This window comes from Ornithorhynchus anatinus, chromosome 12, assembly GCF_004115215.2.
Source record: "Ornithorhynchus anatinus isolate Pmale09 chromosome 12, mOrnAna1.pri.v4, whole genome shotgun sequence".
NCBI classification, from domain to species: Eukaryota; Metazoa; Chordata; class Mammalia; order Monotremata; family Ornithorhynchidae; genus Ornithorhynchus; species Ornithorhynchus anatinus.
Genome location: NC_041739.1, coordinates 20368428 through 20387192, shown reverse-complemented (window position 1 = coordinate 20387192; position 18765 = coordinate 20368428). Strand labels below are relative to the sequence as shown.

General features: G+C 41.7%; 1 protein-coding gene across 2 annotated transcripts in view; it reads left to right on the top strand.

Annotated features, from left to right (window-relative positions):
• Positions 1-18765, top strand: part of FHDC1 (FH2 domain containing 1) — a 43438-nt gene that overhangs the window by 14396 nt on the left and 10277 nt on the right. For both annotated transcript variants that reach the window (XM_029076976.2, XM_029076977.2), the window contains exons 3-10: positions 8052-8113; positions 8741-8843; positions 12322-12407; positions 12494-12594; positions 14404-14474; positions 14577-14684; positions 15731-15801; positions 18328-18445. In XM_029076976.2, the coding sequence (XP_028932809.1) occupies positions 8052-8113; positions 8741-8843; positions 12322-12407; positions 12494-12594; positions 14404-14474; positions 14577-14684; positions 15731-15801; positions 18328-18445 (720 nt within the window). The remainder of the gene's footprint in view (positions 1-8051; positions 8114-8740; positions 8844-12321; positions 12408-12493; positions 12595-14403; positions 14475-14576; positions 14685-15730; positions 15802-18327; positions 18446-18765) is intronic.

Genomic DNA, 18765 nt, shown 5'->3' with positions numbered 1-18765 from the left:
AAGAAATAGAACGCTTTTATTGGCAGAGTTGTCTAATCTAGAAAAGGCTTTAAGTTGTAAAAGCATTCCACATTGAGGAAAGAATGAGAAAAATATAAAGTTAGATGATATTCAGGCAGAAAAAGGATGAAAAAATAAGGGCCCCTGCATATTGCATGCAGCTGAAAGTTTCTCATGAACTGTGCACCTCCCTAGTGGAGAGATAATGAGAAGCACATCATAATGGAAATAGCAAGTGGCAATTTAGCATAATAAAATTGACAGCATACTTAGTAATTTAATATAATAATGGTGATTTGAAGTTAGTATCATCTTTTTTTAAAAAAAGCAAAGTAGGGGAGAATATTTAGGGTTAATTCAAGGGTTAATTTTTAACAAAGCTCAAGTGAAAGTGGATAATTAGGTGATTATCCAGTTGTATTGTTCTTAGAGGTTATTATTTCAATCAAATAATCCAGGCAAAAAAATTCACTTTTTGGCCTAAATGATCATCTGGGCTTTTTACAAAGACAGTGGTTCAATCCTCCTGTTCATTTGAGCTGTATTGATGTAACCCATGTCGCCAAATTCACAGTGCTATTTTGCCAGTAGGGAAATCAGCCACACTCCCTTCTGAATTAACGCCATGGATCACAACATGCAACAGGCCAAGGGGACTAGGAATGTTCTCATCATTGGAAATTGGAGATTGTAAATGTGGTGTTTTACAGGAACTTTTGAAAATTGTTTAAAATCTCAGTTAAAACCCTGAAATCAGTGTAGTGCCACATTGGCCCTTATGTGGAGAGTCTTGGGTTTCTTTCCCCAGAACCTAACAAGAACAGTAATCTTTCCTGATGCTGTTTTTAAGGTTCTAGCCAAGAAGATATGTAAACAGGACACTCTGCTTTGACATATAGAAATGACTTGAAAACAGAAACCTCATTTCTTCCTTTCATTTTTGAGAACTTCATTCATTCAGTCATATATATTCAGTGCTTACTGTGTGCAGAGCACTGTACTAAGAGCTTGGGAGAGTACAGTGTGACAATAAACAGACACGTTCTCTGCCCACAACGAGCTTGCAGTCTAGAGGGGGAGACAGGTATTAATAAAACTAAATAATTACAAGAAAACATGGGAAGCCATTTTTGATTAGGCTGCCCCTGGGAAAATAACACTGATGGTTATTTAGGGATTCAGAGGAAAAGTTAGAGGTGCAAGGCCTATTTGTAGCCTTGAAAACAGACGTCAAGGAAGGCAGTTATCAGATTCCTCCATGGTCAGAGACCAAATCGTGGTCTGATTCAGTAATTGCCTTTTGTGTATTCAGGATGAGGGAGTCTCCGGTCATAAGTGGCAGATGAGGCTTGGTCCAGTCAAGAAGACTTTCCATCTGAGAACTGTGCAAATGAAAAGCAGAGAAGCAGTGTGGTCTAGTGAAAAGAGCTCAGGCCTGGGAGTCAGAGGACCTGGGTTTTAATCCCAGTTCTGCTACTGGACTGCTGTGTGACCTTGGTCAAGTAGCTTAAGTTCTCTATGCCTCAGTTACCTCATTTGTAAAATAGGGATTAAAGGAACTGTGTCCAACCTGATTATCTTGTATCTATCCCAGCTTTTATACATTGCCTGGCATATAGTAAGTGCTTAACAAATACCATTTTAGAACAGAAAAAATTGTCTATAATGCCAGCTTTGTTTTCGCTGGGACAGTGGGTGCTAAAAGCAAGTAGCTGGGCAGAGGTGCAGTGCACTGTAAAGTTCACACAAAAAATTTATGAACAAAACCCAGCTGTGGCCAAAGCAGCCTCAGCCTAGCGAAGGTGCTGTGCTCTGGCATAATAGCCCAGCAGGCGGTTGCTAGGTTAGCTTCCTTGGTACTTGCTGCAGTCTTCGCTGTCCTTGTTAGCCAGCCATTTTCAGGATTTCTGTTGAGCCTGTCCACCACAAAAGATGTTTTAGAAGGTTTCTGATGCTTTAGTTGGTACTTTGGTCAAAAACCTTCCCTGCTAATTAATGCCTTAGCTCCAGAAGGCATTCCCCGACTTCTGTCTGTTTTATTCCCACACTGCAGTGAAGTGAGACTTTGGGTTCATGAAAGTCAATGGAGCACTAAACAAAGAGTGATTTCCTACAGGAAATGGTGTGACGTGCAATGATACCCTTCCCAATATAAAAAAGAGCAAAATATGAATATATTAAAAGCATAATAGTTACATGATCAATCAATGGTATTAATTGAGCTCATACTCTGTGCAGAGCACTGTACTTAAGTTCTTGGGAGAGTACAACAGAGTTGGTAGACAGAATTCCTGAATAATCAAATAATAATGTAAATAGTTTACAAACTACTATGAATTAAATGTTTTTATATATATACCTACATTAAATGTTTTGCATCTATATCTACATATAAAATGCTATTTGTGTGTATATCAACATATATATAGATTGATCTGTATAAATGCTTGATTTTCAGAGAGAGATCTTTCATATTCCATTTGGCAAAAGGACACTTTGAACTAACATACTAGAGATCTCTCATTATTTAACACTAGAGAACAAAGGGCTGTTTAAATGGGCTTTTAATCCCTATATTCAACCTTAGCGTGTGCTGTCCCTAGGCATTTTGGCTAAAATGTTGTAAGGCAATTAGGTAACGCTAGTCTGGCAAGGCAAGCTTGTTTAGACACAGTGTGCTTCAATGTCGAAAGAAATGGGTTGTGTGCATGCATGTAATATCAGACATGGTGAGCTCTGCATTGTGAGTTTTCTCTGTCATAGTATTCTGCAAGAGTACAAACCCTGCATAATAGGAGAACTAGAGGCACCACCTGGCTTGCTGTTTCTGAGACGATGGAGGGAGATTTCTTTTACTTGGAAGAGTTCGACTTGAGTCCTGAATTTGCCTAGTTCCGTGATACTGGAAGTTCTTCAGGAACCTTAATGTGCTGATTTATATACCAGCATAGACGATCACCATCTCTTTGATTCACTTCCAAATACTTCTTAAAGTGACCATATTTTCTCTAGTTAACGGGGAGGGGGGAAGAGATCAAATTTCCAGTGGAAGTGATAATTAATCCCAACAATTATCTGTGGGGGAGGGGAGAGGATTGAGGGAAAGGAGAAAAAGGCTGGAGTAAGAGCCAAATGCAGGTCATGGGAGAAGCAGGAGCAGATACAGAGAGAAAACCATGAAGCCCAGGTGAGGAAGATATTGAAAGGCAATGTCACACAAACACACTCAGGCACACATACATGCACACACAAAGGACTTTTAGATGTACACATTTTGTACTGTGGGCTAAGTGTGTTTTGTGTTTGAGGGAGTTCGGCCCCGGGGTCAGGCTGTTACATGCAGCAGAGCCCAACTGGGAACCTCTCAGCTCCAGGCACCAACTCCTCCCATCTTCCCTTGGAATCAGAAACGGCTGAGGCCTTTGTGTAGGGCCTGGAAGGTGAGAGGACAATTCCTTGCCCCGAAAGAAACAAGTGCCCAGCTGAGTTGCTGCTGCAGGTATAGTATGCAGCTGGAGAAGATGGGAGTACTGGACTGTAAGCTCCTTGAGGGCAGGGATCCTGTCTACCGACTCTGTTATATAATTCTCTCCCAAGCACCAAGTACAGTGCTGTGCACACAGTAAGCACTCAGGAAATACCATTGAATGATTGATTCTGCTCACTTCCTCTGGGCCTAGAGGGTAGTGGCACGGAGCCCAGGAAGCAGGTGGCAGCACCTCTTGCGGGCCGTAATCCCAGCCTTGTGGTGGCCAGAACCATCGCTATCACCCCTCCTTTCAGTTGGTAGGGACGAACCTTTCTCCTTCCCAGAGAACACCTAAGTCAGCAAACCTTGTGTACTGGGCACAGTCATTTCTGACTGTTTTGGGGCAGAAGAGTTACTGGTGTGCCCTGCTGGTACACAAGCCTTCCCACACAGGCTCACTGCCAGCTCCCCTGGACTTTTTACCTCTTCTGTCCCTCAGCACTTATGTCCATATCTGTAATTTATTTATAGTCTTTCTCCCTCTTTAGACTGTAAGCTCTCTGGGGGCAGGGAACATGTCTGCCAACTCTCTTAATTCGTACTCTCCCAAGTACTTAGTACAGTGCTCTACACACAGTAAAATGGATTGATTGCTGTCATGGCAGAAGCCAAACACATTTGCCTCAGATTGTAAGGTTCTTGAGGGCAAGGAATGGGTGTCTTGCTTCTCTTGTACTTTCTCCAATGCAGAGTGTATAGTTCTTTGCACCCAGTAAGTGTTCAAATAGCTCTGATTGGTCAACTGATTGATTTATGGTTTAATTGATTTGTCTGGGTGATGGGAAGAAGTCACAGATTTTTGTGATGGTCCCCCAGGGTGGATGCCTGGTCAATTTATCTTGCTCTGTCGCTCTACAAAATATTTGTAATCATAACTTCTCTGAACAATTTTAAAGCAAGCACTTCCTTAGTTTGCCTCTAAAACTCTGCAATCACAGTTGCATGCAGTTTATCTCTCTCTCCTTCTCTGTGTCTCATGTCTCACACCCTTTGGTGGAGAAGTTAATTTTGCTGGACATCTCTTTTTAACTCCCCAAGAGTTAAATTAAACAAGTCATGTTAAACTAGTCATCTAACCCCTCTTTGCAAGCATGAAACAGGTATCTTTGTCCTTTAACCCACTTTATGGGTAAACTCTGCTCACCAGGGTAGTTAGGTTCTGGGGGTGTGGATGAGCTGTCTAGAATGTGTTACCACAGATAAACTTAAGGATGTGGAGGGGAAATGTTAGGGGGAATTAGGTGGTGCATCCCCAAAAACTAGGATTCTCATCAAAAAAGAGCAACAATCTCATGTATCCTTCCATCGGCAGTCTCAAAATTGAGCACACCTTCTACTGATTTGCTTTTTCATATGTGGGCCTTAAACCGAAAGCGTTAAGTTGCTGTTGCTCCTCAGTCACCTGGACTAGCAGAGAAGGAGCAGGGAAACAGAGGCTTGGGGGTTGAGTCTGAAAAGCCTGGGGACAGGGTATGATGGTATGGGAGGAAGCCTGGACTAATGAATAGGTGGGCAGGAAATGTGACTACCAGTTCTGTTATATTATACTCTCCCAAGCACTTAGTACACTGCTTTGCACATAGTCAGTGGTCAGTAAATACCATTAATGATCACCACGATAATGATGACTATCGCCAATCAGAGCCTTGTCTAGGTGTGACCCCAAATGGCTCCCTCCCAGGCCCAGTAGGCAGTGAAAATTTTTGGGCTGGAAACCCCAGCTTTTTTAAAGGCTAGGGCGTAGGAGGCCCTAAGATTTTAAAGTGGGCATTGCCTCTTTAAATCCCTGATATACCTGCTCGGCAAGCAGGGTGCAAGTGTATTCAGCACGATAGGCCCCGGCATGTACTATGGGGTGCAGCGTTGCCTGGTTAAACTACCCCTTCCTCCACTCTGCTTTCAGTCCTCTGAGCCTGAGGTAAATGTTTACAGGGTTCTGGGGTGCTGCTGTTCAGCCCCAGTTGGCCTTGTTTCTTTTGGGGCAGCTCATTGTAGCCTGAAGCCATCAGCTCCAGAGTCCGTAGGCTGACCAGACCGTGTGGGACTCTTTGTCGCCAACGTTGATCAGACTGCCCCTCTGTCTGTCTCACTCCCAGAGCTCACTCTTGTCTCCTTTACTGTTCAGAAGGAGAATGGTAGGTAAGGAGAGTGAGGGACTCTGTGAGTGCAGGAGTTAGAGAAGCAGTGTGGTCTAGTGGCTAGAGCATGGGCTAGGGAGTCAGAGGACCTGGGTCCTAATCCTAGCTCTGCCACTTGTCTGCTCTGTGACCTTGGACTAGTCACTTAACTTCTCTGTTTGCATCAGTTACCTTACCTGTAGAGTGGTGATTAAGAATGTGAGACCTACGTGGGACATGGACTGTAACCAGCCTGATTATATTGTATCTACCCCAATGCTAATACAATGCCTGGCACATAGTAAGCTCTTAATAAATACCACCCATCCTAAAAAAGAAACATGGAGATGCTGTTTAGGGGTAAGCTTGGAGTTGAAGTGTAGATTTTTTTGAGCAAAACCTAAAGAAAAAAATGTTTTTCTCAATTTTAATTCCTCTCCAGTTTTGAATCAGGCCACTATAGTGGATTAGCAATAAATAATAATTGTTACTTCTTCATTCATTCAGTCATATTTATTGAGAGCTTACTCTGTGCTGAACACTCTACTAAGGGCTTGGGAGAGTACACTATAACAATAAACACATTCCCTGCCCACTTAGACACTTATTAGATGCCAATCACTGTACTAAGGGCTGGGTCTGTTAAACTATATGCAGATCGGAAGCAGCCCTTGTCCCACATGGGGTTCACAATCTAAGGGGGAGAGAGAACAGGTATTTCATTCCCATTTTATAGATGAAGAAACCAAGGCACAAATGTGACTTGCCCACGGTCACACACAATTAAGTGGCAGAGCTGGGATCAAAAGCCAGGTCTCCTGACTCGCATTCTTTGCTCTTTCCAGTAGACCATGTTGCTTTTCTAGCTACCTAGTGGAGCTCTTCTTGATGCAGAGAATTAATTCCTCTGTTTATGTTTTTTTAATCTTGCATGATTTTCAAGGCAATGAGGGCATTGAGTTTTCATTGCTGGGTTTTTTTTTAACTTTTTTCTTTATTTTTTCCTCCTGAGCTTCCTTTACCATCCTCCCCCATATTTCACACTGAACTTGAACTGAAAGTAGCACTCGGTGGAGTTGTTAAAAAAGAGTCTGCTAATCTCTGGATCTGAAATTGTTTTTATGGCTGATAGATGATAACTGTAAATTAACATGATATAAATTCCTCTGGTTAGTAAATTATATACTTGTTTATGACTGTCAATGAAAGCAAACGTACATTCTCTAGTAAAACTTTACTTTTTTAAAAATGGTAATTGTTAAGCACTTACTATGTGGAGACACTGCACTAAGTGGGACACAGTCCACTTAGGGTACAGAGTCGTAATTCACATTTTACATCTGAGGTACAGAGAAGTTAAATGACCTGCCCAAGGTCATACAGGTGGCAGGGCCAGGATTAGAACCCAGGTCCTTTGATTCCCAGGTCTGTGCTTCTCATTGCTTCACATTGCTTCTCATTGCAGTTGGAGGTGGCTTGCTATTGTCTAGGATGGTTTAGTTGGCTTCTTTGGGTTCTATGTTGATATGTAGACAAGTCCAGAGAAGGCATTTTTGTGGGAAATGTGAGTCTCTTTTGTCTAGAATGAATAACATATATTTGGAAAGGAAAAGGGTTAGAACAACATTCCTATTTGTAGCCATAGTCTCTCTTATAGTAAAAAACAAAAGGAAAAAATTGTTGCAGCTTTAGGGTTATCTTTACCCCACACATCCTGGACATATATTTCTTCGTTTACTTTTTTGCTTCCAGAGCAATGAAGTGAGAGGGTAGTGCAAAAAAAACAAAAAAGCTTTTTCCAATTGGAAAAAAACAAATTTTTTCCAATTTCCGATTAGATCAAGTAACTAATTAGGGAAAAGTACTAAGGAAGAATTATTGTTATGGTGATTCATTGCAATGCAAATGCTAATTTATCTCACGAAACAGTCATTGAGAATTGAGAGCTTTATTTGGATGTATTGACATTGTATGGTCCCCAAAGATTTTTGCTGCTGCATACTCCATGTGTCTCCTAGGACAGAAGACTCTGTTTTAATGATAAGGTAGAGTGATTGTGAAATAGGAAATTGCAAGTTTGCTTATTTTGCTACTTGGTTGAAAGTGTAGTTTTCATGTCCTCAGGGATAGATTGACTCTGCTAGGTCAGTTCTGTGTACCCACCTCAGACATCTCTTTCTGAATTGTGGCTGTTGTGGCGGATGACACATGTTGTGCCGAGAGTATGCTGTTTTGCTATTGAATAAGCTTTCTTCTGGACATCCAGGCCTATCTTTTATTTAGTAGGCTTGTATGCAGCTGACAGTTCTCTTATCACAAACAGTTTGGTACTTTGGTACGTTGTAAGTTTTTTCCCTTGCCTCCTGCTTGCATTTTAAGAATCTTAGCTTTGTGCTGTTTTTCAGAGTACAATTTTGGATGCAAAACGAAGTATGAACGTTGGAATATTTCTCAAGCAATTCAAAAAGTAAGATTTTTGCTTTTTCTTCACTTGAACCTAACATTACTAATAGTAGTGCTGTCATCATCGAACGCTGGGCATGAGTGAATAATTAAATTCTGAGATGTCTGTGTGACTTCCCTTCCTCTCTTCTCCCCCTAGCTGTTCATCTAGACTTGGTTACTGTATGGTATACAAAATTTTTCTTCGTAGTTTAATTATTAGCACTGCTCCTTGAGTAAAGAGGTTAAAACAGCAGAGGCAAAAAGCTGGTAAGTTCAAGAGAGCTAATGTGAAAAGATTGGTCTCTATAGGAGGTTCCTTTTCCTGAAATGAGAGCTTGAGTGAAACAAAGAAGTTTTTATCTATTTTTTTTCCTCCCTGCGAGTGAACTGGTGCTTCTAAAGGCTTCCTAGGCTGCTTGAGAAGTGTTCCTTGGTGGAAAGGCAACATTGAACAGAGCACTAGAGTCACGCTGTTTCCCTGGCAATAGCAGCTGTTGTGACTATTGATACAAAGCAGCCTGTCAAACTGTGGGAAGAAGGCAGGATGGGAAGGGTGGGGTTGCACGGTTGTTTTCATTTCCATTTAATTGTGCCACTGAAGCTGCCCTGCCAACATTTGAAATGGGATTTGATCAATTGTCTTTTCAAGGTCTCCTCAGTTCATAGTCGAAGATATTCACCGGGGAAAAAGCGAACACTACGGCTCAGAAACGTTGCGGGAATTTCTTAAGGTTTTGCCGGAGTCAGAAGAGGTAACCTGGGCCACGGGTGCAGGGTTCCAGTAGCAAGGTTAATGATGTGTGCGTTGCCCTGGGACACCTGGGGGTGAATGGGTGGATGTTTCCGTTCCAGAGCCCTTGCTTTTGCCTAAAGGGGGCTCTCCTGATGTTGGTAAAAATATAAAGCATTTGTAAAGGAGACTTCTTCATCTGAGTTAGGCTTCTGATTATCTCCCTTTTCCCTGGGATTGTTACAGAGAATTGCACGGCTTGGTGCCCAGAGATGTCAAATAATCCTCAAGCCCGCTGTGTGGGGACCAGACCTTATGCTGAACTGGCAACCTGACCATTTTGGGGGAACGAATGTGAGGACAGTAGGCGTAGGACTCGTTTGGCTAGGTTTTGCAATACTCACGCCCAGGGGTTGGGTGTGTATATACCCAGGGCCTGGTACAGTGCCTTGCACGCAGGAGACGTTTTTGAATGGTGAGAAGGAGAGCAGAGGATCTGGAGAGCTGCCCCTTCTTTCCATTTGTTTCTGATGTGGGTCTTCAGGACCCCCTCCCTTATTGGACTGTGTAGGAATCATTGCACAAGGCAGACAAATTGTGTAGATTCAGACTTCTTTCTTCTAGGTTGGAACCCTCTTTTCCACCCTCCCCCCTCACACACTTGATACACATTCATGTCCGTTGGGGGGATTGGCGGTGGAAGTAGGGTGGAGGGCCATTCACCAACCTCTGATCACCACCCAAGGTTACAGATGGATTTGGCAGGAAGGAACACAGTCGTGGTGTTCTGTGCTTCCTCCAGGATCCTCACGGCACGCCCTCTCCATCCCTCAGACCTTTACCTCCCTCAGCGGGAGAGGAGACTTAGACTTTTGTTTTTTTCTAAAAGGAAAACATTTGCGTTTGTCGTCCAAAAAGCAAAAGAACAGGAAAAAAGTGGTTTTAGAGCGATAATCAGGCTTTGTCATATCAAACTCATTACTGAATATCTGACTTTCAAAGCCATGTGTTAAACAATGGGGCCATTTTCCAGTTCCTCCACCACAATTTTCTCTCAAAATTTCAAGCAGGAATTTTTAAACATCTATAGGGTTACAATGAATGTCAAGCTCAAGAAGTTAAGGGGTAACTGAGCTGAAGCGTGTTTGATAAATTATGTGTGCCTCAGATTCCTTATTTGTAAAGTAGATAGCAATATTACAGGGTAAGAACAAGCGAGAGTTAATTAAAGTTTTCGGTAAAGAGTTTTGTGATCTTTGGATAAAAGGAGTCCTAAAATTGTCATTTATTCTGGATCTTATATATTAAATAATTTCTTACTCATTGGCATGAAAAAGCCATTCAGGTTATTTAGACTCAATCGGAGTAATATGGAAAAGGATTATTTTTGACAAAAGCTAAAGTATTTGTTTGTTTTGATTCAATTTGGGGGTTATCTTAATCAGGCCCTTTCCTGAGTTTTTCTAATTAGGGTTCTGTTGGTACTAAACCTATCAATTCTACATTTCATGTTCTAAGCCTCAAACATATTAGCTAGAGCGCCTTCACCACCTCTTCCTGGTAGCAAAGTCTGGTTTGTGTAGACAACTGGTATTTTCGAGGCAGTTGGAGATCTGAAAAGCATTAGAGAGTTGGATGAGGGGCAAATGTTCTGCATTCTGCCAGTTTCAGGGGATTGATGAAGTGAGGTTGTTGTAGTGTCTTTCGTTCCTATTTCTAATAAAAAAATTATTACAGCAAATATTGTAAAAGATTGAGGAATTTTTTTAAAGCCCAAATTAGCAGTTCCAAAAATGTGTTTCAGATTTCCTTGTGGCTTGGAAGAGGTCAAGGGCAAACTGGACAGTTTAACACCTGTGGCCCAGCTCTGATTATATAATTATAGACCTTCCTGAACTCTTACACTGATTTGAATTGGCTCTTGCTTCCCTTTCCAAGCACGCATGCCCTTTTCCTTCCCTTCCCCTATCTTTTTTTCTTTTTCAAACTGTGCTGCTATCTAGCTGGGCAGTAAAGGGATTAATACAATGTGCTGACATCCGCCGCCCCCCTCACACCCAGCCATGACCCTTCTTCCACAGGAGAACGCCCCTCCTGGCCTTAAATTCACACTGGTCCACCCCAAGTGGGAGAGGGGACACGGGGTTGTGGGAGCCTGTCTCTAAAGCTAAGAACATGATTACTGAAACCCACAAGGAACTATAAACTTATTAAAACTGATGTTGGATAACATGAAGGGAGTTATTTTTATATTCCCTTTCATCGAAATAATCCCCAAGAATTCATGGCAATTATGAATGACAAGTAACCATAAATTCCTTGTGGGCAGGGAACATGTCTATCTTCTTGAGGCTCTTTTCGACCCTGAGCAGCTACCTAACATTACAGATAAGGTCCTGGTCTGAGAATCATCAGAGAGTAGAACCTCGAAACTGAATTTGGCAAAAACTGACACTTTTCTGCACCAGAACCACCCCCCTCAGAGCCTAGAAGTACTGTAATAATTTCTCTCCTTGTTTACATTAGGGACGGTTCTGCCTTCTTGGCATCGGTTCACCGCACCCTCCCTTTTTCAGCTGTAAGCTTTCTTCCAGCAGTCACTCCCTGATGTTCCACACTCCTTCTCTTCTCCCTAAACCAAGCCAGAATAGCTGTGCTGCAGGGAGGGAGTAGCAGGAGCATTTACACTTGCCTAATGGCTAAAGCCCAATGCAAATACAGATTGGGGGTTGTTCTTGTCATACCACCGTGTCGTTTTTGGTTGCTCAGATTAATTATCCTCCTTCACGACAGGGCCAGGAATTACACACTGGCTAGCAGTTGCTACCAGGTAAGGCTGAAGTTCAGTTGGCACAGGGGACAAGAGGCTCTTGATTATCAGCACTTATTGGGTGACCTTCAGTGAGAATTTGTTTTCTAAATTGAGAAGAGAAAGTAGACATGTACCCATTACCAGCACATTTGAGGTCTGAGCTTTATCAGTTTATGGGGTTTGTTTTTATTTTTTCCACTAGGGATCTTATAAAACAAATAGACCTCAAGTGTGACCTGAAAACTCTGCAGTCCAGGGGCCAGAATATGTTGCTAGGCAACAGAGATCCATGAGTTGTATTTATTGAGCGCTTAGTATGCAGAGCACTGTACTAAGCACTTGGGAGAGTACAATACAACAGAACTAGCAGATATGTATCCTACCCATAATGAGTTTACATGAGAAAGATATCAGATATCTCCAGGTCTCCACTCGTTACTTCACCCCTCTCCCCAACAAACCGCTCTCCTCTTTTACCTTCCTTTGGACATTATCTCTGTAGGCCACTTGCGTCTCAGAATATTTACAGAAATCAAATTTGTGTGATTGTGCTCAAGTTCAGCTGGCATTAAATTCAATTTTGCACTGAAATAATGTTTTCTGTAAACATTTCACAGTAGAATTAAACAATTATTAAACTTTGATTGTATACTGTGCTCACTATATTCCCCTTTCGATTGTTTTCTAGGTAAAGAAATTAAAAGCATTTAGTGGAGATGTGTCCAAACTGTCTCTGGCTGATTCTTTTATGTACTTCCTAATCCAGGTGCCAAAGTAAGGAGGTACTAGGTTTATTCTATTCTTGGTAAGCACTTCAATGTTGACATTGTATTCTAAACCATATTTCATTTGTTTTTCAGTTATTCTCTTCGGATGGAAGCCATGGTGCTAAAGAAGGAATTTTTACCTTCTTGTTCCTCTCTATACAAAGACATGACAGTTTTAAGAGCGGCCACGAAGGGTAATTCAGTCTTCATGTTTGCATTTTGTTTTTATGTATTTTTGAGATTCATTTGATTGTTGCTATTTAGAGGAGTCATAATGGGAAAATTCAGAAACTCATATCTCCAGTTGCTGATAATGTCTAGAAAGTGAGATAGGAAGATTTTTTGAGGTCTCTTTAGTAGTGTGGTGTGAGGTACTTGGGGGTTTTGAGGTGTTGTCATCAAATTTGTCATGCATGTAGAAAGCGTTGTGGTCTGTGAAGTCACTAGGTATTAGATATCTTTTCTCTCAACCATGCATAAAGTGAGAGAAGGACCAGAGATAAGGCCAAAGGTTAATATGCAGCAATTCAGAATTTCAAAATAAATAAAAACTCCACAGTAGATAATTTAAGTTTATGACTGCTCGGGATGATGGCAGATGGGAAAGGGCAAATTCTAAACCCTGTAATCCCTGCTGCCTCAGACAGAACTTCGTTGGCTCAGAATTCCCACTTCCTTCTTATTCTTTAAATGTGGAGAGACAGATTCGCTTTTCATAGAGATGGCATGAGGGGCTTGGCCTCATTTACCGCTCTCTGCTTAAAGAAAAATGGGGAAAAGGGAAGGAGATGATGATGATGATGATCCAAAGGTTGGTTTGTGGAGACAAGAGTCAAGTACCAGACACAAAAGTGTAAGGAAAGGTGGATGGAGGGATTAATTATTTTTTTGTTCTGAACTATATTTTAAGGGTCTGTCTTAAGTCCAGGTCTATTTTGGTTTTGGAGCAATGCAATTCTTCACTTTTGATAAGAGTAAAAATTACATATGTCTTTAAAATTTGGGGGTTATGTGGAGACAACCCCTTTCCCTTTTCTCTGACCTCCCATGTAACTTGGACTCCTGCCAGGAAGTGAGATAAAAGTAGTCCCTTCAATCTCACTCAGGGGATGGGGCTATAGGTAGGAAATGGACCCAGGAGTCCCAGCCATTCTTGGCAACCCAGCCCCATTTTCTGAATTTACTTTGATAGAATGCAGTTGGGGATCGGGAAATGTTCTTTCCACAATGAGTGTCAGTTGGGTTACTATCCCATGCTGTCAGACTCATAACACGAAATGTGAATTTTCCTTAATGCAAGGTACGTCAAGGATGTCACCCGTACATTACAGCAAAAATAACTCTATATGTATCTGTGTCTATAAACAATAATGGATTTCTTTAAACATGTTTTAAGTTCTTTGGGATTTTTCATCACTATAAGCCTATTAAAATTAATGTTGTATAACATGAAAGGGGTTATTCGTATATTCTCTTTCATTGAAATAATCCCCACGAATTCATGGCAATTATGAATGGCAAGTAACTGCAAGTTTGTTATGGGCAGGGACCATGTCTGCCAACTCTGTAATTATTGTACTCTCCTGAGCGCTTAGTACAGTGCTCTGCACACAGTAAACTCTCAGTTTTAAATTGGGCCAAAACCATATTTTGCAAAGGTGCTCAGGAAAGTCATTATTTAAAAATCACTTGGACAATTTCTTTTTTGGAATAAACCTCATTTTCCTTCTTTTTGATTGGATGAATCTCTTGCCAGTGAAACACAGAGTTTTGAAATTAAGTGCAAGGGTCAGCAGTAATGACTGTTGAAAATTCTTTACAACTGATTTGCACGTCACCATTGATGGCAAATTTGACCTCTCACAACCTTTCTGCTCACTCTAGGGCTCCACCTTTGCCTTTTATAATTTGGTGTAGAATATGCCATAGTGATTGGATCGAGTGAATCTCTATTCCACCAGCTAAAAATCCTCTGAAGGATGGTTTTCTTTTTCTCTTGACAGAGTTGATGTCATGTGAAGAGTTACATTCCATATTACATTTAGTCCTCCAGGCCGGGAATATTATGAACGCAGTAAGTACAATTCAAAATGAAAACGCAGCATGCCCAGTTTTCAAACATTGATGTTCCACTTTGCTAAAGGTGCATACTATCTCTGTCAATTTGTCTCTTTAGGGAGGTTATGCTGGCAATGCGGTTGGTTTTAAGTTGTCTTCTTTGCTCAAACTAGCAGACACCAAAGCAAACAAGCCTGGAATGAATCTGCTGCACTTTGTGGCTCTGGTATGTAAAAACCACAGCCCCATGGGGAAGCTGGAAGTCAGTAACATCAATATAATCGGGGCCTGAATGACCTTTCATAGAAGCTATTTTGTGAGGGGGAGGGGAGATTTAGTCTGTCCCCGAAGAGGTTTATAATTAAAAAGCAATGTTTTTAGAGTACTGATGACATGAAATCAGAAAGAAAATATCAGCACTGTAAAGGTCTTAGCCACTCTAGACAGATGATAGCATGGTCCCACTCCATCCTTTGACCAGTCGGAATGTTCTCAGGAATGGTTAGAGCAAGCGAGGGCAGCCTGTGGTTTGAGGAAGACAAAAAAGTCTGCCCCAATCCTTAGCCTCATGGGCCAGTGCTCATGTGGCTTGAACAATTTAGGAGTCTTTACCTTCCTGTTGCAGAGAGTCCTCAGTGACTCCACAATGTCAAAGGAACCTGGGATTGGGGCACGACACCCCCTCTGTATTTTCGCATGACCCATTTTGTGTTATAAATTTTTCATTTTCAAGCCATTGAAATGAAAGCCTCGTCATTAATCACGACGGATTTATTTACTTCCTACTTTGGTTTTATGTTTTCAATTGCTGCAATTGGGAAGCGTCCCTGCCCATGTAGTGAGAAGTTTCATCAGTCAGTAATCACTCCCTTTCCTCCCTTTGACAAGGAAAAGAGCCCAAACACCTCGTGATTAAACTCAACTTGCAAACTGGTGTAACAGCTGAAGCTATCTTGATCATTAAATGGCGAAAGCAGAAGGCCTGGGAGTGCCCAGTCAGGAAATATTAGTTATTGTCAGAAACACAGGGGCCACTCAACAATCAAGCCCTGACAGCTTTAATATACATGAATTATCATCTGTGTTTAGACAGGATGTACTATCTAATATTTCAAGATGTTGCAGTTCATTTTCTCAGTAACTTAATTGTTTAGAAAAGGAGGAAAATTTAATCAGTAATTTTTAAATGGGTTCTTTTTTGAACTTGTTTTTCTTCTGAAATATTTTAATATGAGCTATAACTGAAAGAGAAAAATTGGGTGTTTGTTTTAGGAAGCCCAAAAGAAAGATGTTGTTCTCCTAATCTTCTCAGAAAAATTACACCATGTTCAGGATGCTGCCAGGTAAGCAAAGAAAAGCTGAAGATTTATTGTGAGAATGTGAAAGCCTCTGCCACTTTTCTTGCTGGACTTTAAAGCACTTTGCAAAGCTTTTGGCCTCAGAAGGGAATTTTGAGGTGCCACCCACCTAGCTGTCAAGGCTCCATTTTCCATTTCCATTTGCATCAGGAGGTGGGCGATACATATCTTATAAACTGTGGGGTTTTGATTAATTCATTTTTTAGAGGCAGCATGATCTAGTGGAAATAACATGGGACAGGGAGGCAGGAGACCCTGGTTCTAGTCCTGGCTCCATCACTTGTCTGCTATGTGCCTTTGGATAATTTCTTGATGTGTCAATTTCCTTATCTGTGAAATGGGGATAAAGTATTTATTCTCCTCTCCTCTTAGAGGAGATGCAACATCACCTAGTGGAAAGAGCCAGACCTGGAAGACCAAGGAACTGGTTCTAGTTCTTGTGCTGCCACTTGCCTGCTTTGTGTAACCTTGGATGGGTCATTTAATCTAAATGTGTTTCAGTTACCTCTTCTGTAAAAAGGGGGTTATATACTTGTCCCTTAGACTGTGAGCCACATGTGGGATGGGAAACTATGCCTGACCTGATTATCGTAGATATACCCCACCACTTAGTACAATGCTTGGCACAGAGTAAACATTTAGCAAATACCACAGTTATTCAGTTGTTATTATTGGACTGGGAGCTCCATGTGGGACATAGACCGGTTCTGATTTATCTTCTATCCCAGCACTTAGTGCAGTGATTGGCATGTAGTAAATGCATAATAAATGCCATCATCATCATTATTATTGAAACTTTTAATATTTTAGAACAAAACATAATCTGCATTAATGAAGAGAAGCATTATTAAGCATGGGTTAGGAACTGTATTACATTCTACCTACAAAAGAGTTCAAAGTACGTGGATTTATACCTCTGTAGTGATGCAACAGACTTTTGGCAATCCTCAAAAAATCTGACTGGAGTAGATGCTATTGAGCTACAGTGCTAAGAGCTATGGGTGGTTAAAGCTTTAAGGGAAATTTATGCGAGCACCCTCTAATGAGTGGGAACTGCTTGCTGATTAAATTTGATCTAACTGACAATCTGCTAATAAAAAAATATATATCGGTTCTGCCCATTTTAGATTATGGAAGCTATTCTCCTGGGCTCTGTCGTGTGATAGTATTATCCGCAATATGTATATCGTAGAGCTTGCTCATAAGGGACGGAATAAATTCTTTAAGCCTTAAAGCACTGAAGATTGCTACTTTTTGATCATCTTGCTTGTGTATTCAGAGCTAGTTTTAGAAAGTTCCCAACAGCACTCTGCCAGAATTAGATCGAGCCCCCAGGATCCCAGTCATACCAGTCCACAGGCAGGGCCACCCAGGTATTCCGTCCAGTTCTCGATGGTTCAGAGCTGTATCAGTACCAACTGCCTAGACTGTAAGCTTGTTGCAGTTAAGGAACGTGTCTACTGAATCTGCTATATCGTACTCTCCCAAGCGCTTAGCTCAGTAAATTTGATTGATTGCATTTTGAGGGTTTGCTGTATGCAGAGGGCCTGCTGTAGGAAGGAAGCACAATCCCTGCCCTCAAGGAGTTTACCAACTAATGGTGAAATTAGTAAACATAAATTGATGAATGTGGGAAGCATCGTGGCCTAGTGGGTAGAACGTGGGCCTGGGAGTCAGAAGCACCTGGGTTTTAATCCTGGGTTTTAATCCTGCCACTTGCCTGCTGTGTGACATTGGATAAATCACTTAACCTTTCTGTGCCTCAGTTACCTCATCTGTAAAATGAGGATTAAGACTGGGAGCCTCATGTGCGACATGGACTGTGTCCAACCTGATTAGCTTGTATCTACCCCAGCGCTTAGTACAGTGCCTGGCATATAGTAAGTGCTTCACAAATATCAAATAAAAAATGCATCACAATTAAGAGAGAAAATATAAGCCTAAGTAGTGGATGCAGATAACTAGACAGAGATGCATACCCCATTGCTGAGTTGGCTCCGAGTGGCCTGGTTGGGAAAGTGGGGGTAATTCATCAGGGAATGCATCCTGGAGGCGTGACTTTTCAGGTGGGAATGTGGTTTGATAAACTGAGGGGGGAAGACATATTCTTGGTCTCAGCCATATTGCCCACCCACACCCAGGGACCACCAGAGAGCCCATTTGGTGTTCATTAGGCCCGCATTGTAAAGAAGTCATATCCCGAAGTAGGAGCCAACACCTGGAAGCCAGTTCCAGGCTCCGACTTCCCCCTCTACCTGAGAGCCTAATGGGCTGGACAAAGAGATGTTATACTCATTTTGAAAGCATCTTCTCTCAAAAACATATAAGAATTAGGACTTGGGAGGCCCTGGCTCCTCAGTTAACTCTCCTCTTCTATTCTGCTTTGGTTTCCAGGCAAGGAAGACCTCCTTTGATGTATATCTCAAAGGCATACAATGATTTCTAAAGATCTGACATAATGGGCAGCTCTTTCCTTGCATGAATTATGCACTCTCCCCTTTCTTCTTTTAGGTTATCTCTGGATAACACAGAGGCAGAGCTTCACTCCTTGTCGGCCAGAACAAGATGTCTAAGGGAGAATATCCAGCGGGATCCTGAACTGTTTCAGCAGATGGAAGACTTTATTCAGGTCTGTAGAGGAACCAAAAATTACGAGTCCCTTTAACTGCATAGTATGGCAGCAACTTCCCAAGTTGGCAAAATTTGCACCTGGGGGAGGGTGGGGGAGTTGGGGAGTGTGGGTGTACACGCACATCTGTGCACAAGCGGTAGACTTCCTTTTAGAGATGGAACTTCCAAAGTCAGTAATTTAGAATCACTGGTCTGTGGGTTCTTATTTTTGCCAGCCATTAATCCTGGAAAGATTCCTTCTTTTAAGTAGTGAGTACTATTGGCATGAACCCCGAGAAATCAAGAGTCAATTTTTTTCCATTTTTAGGGAATGACTGA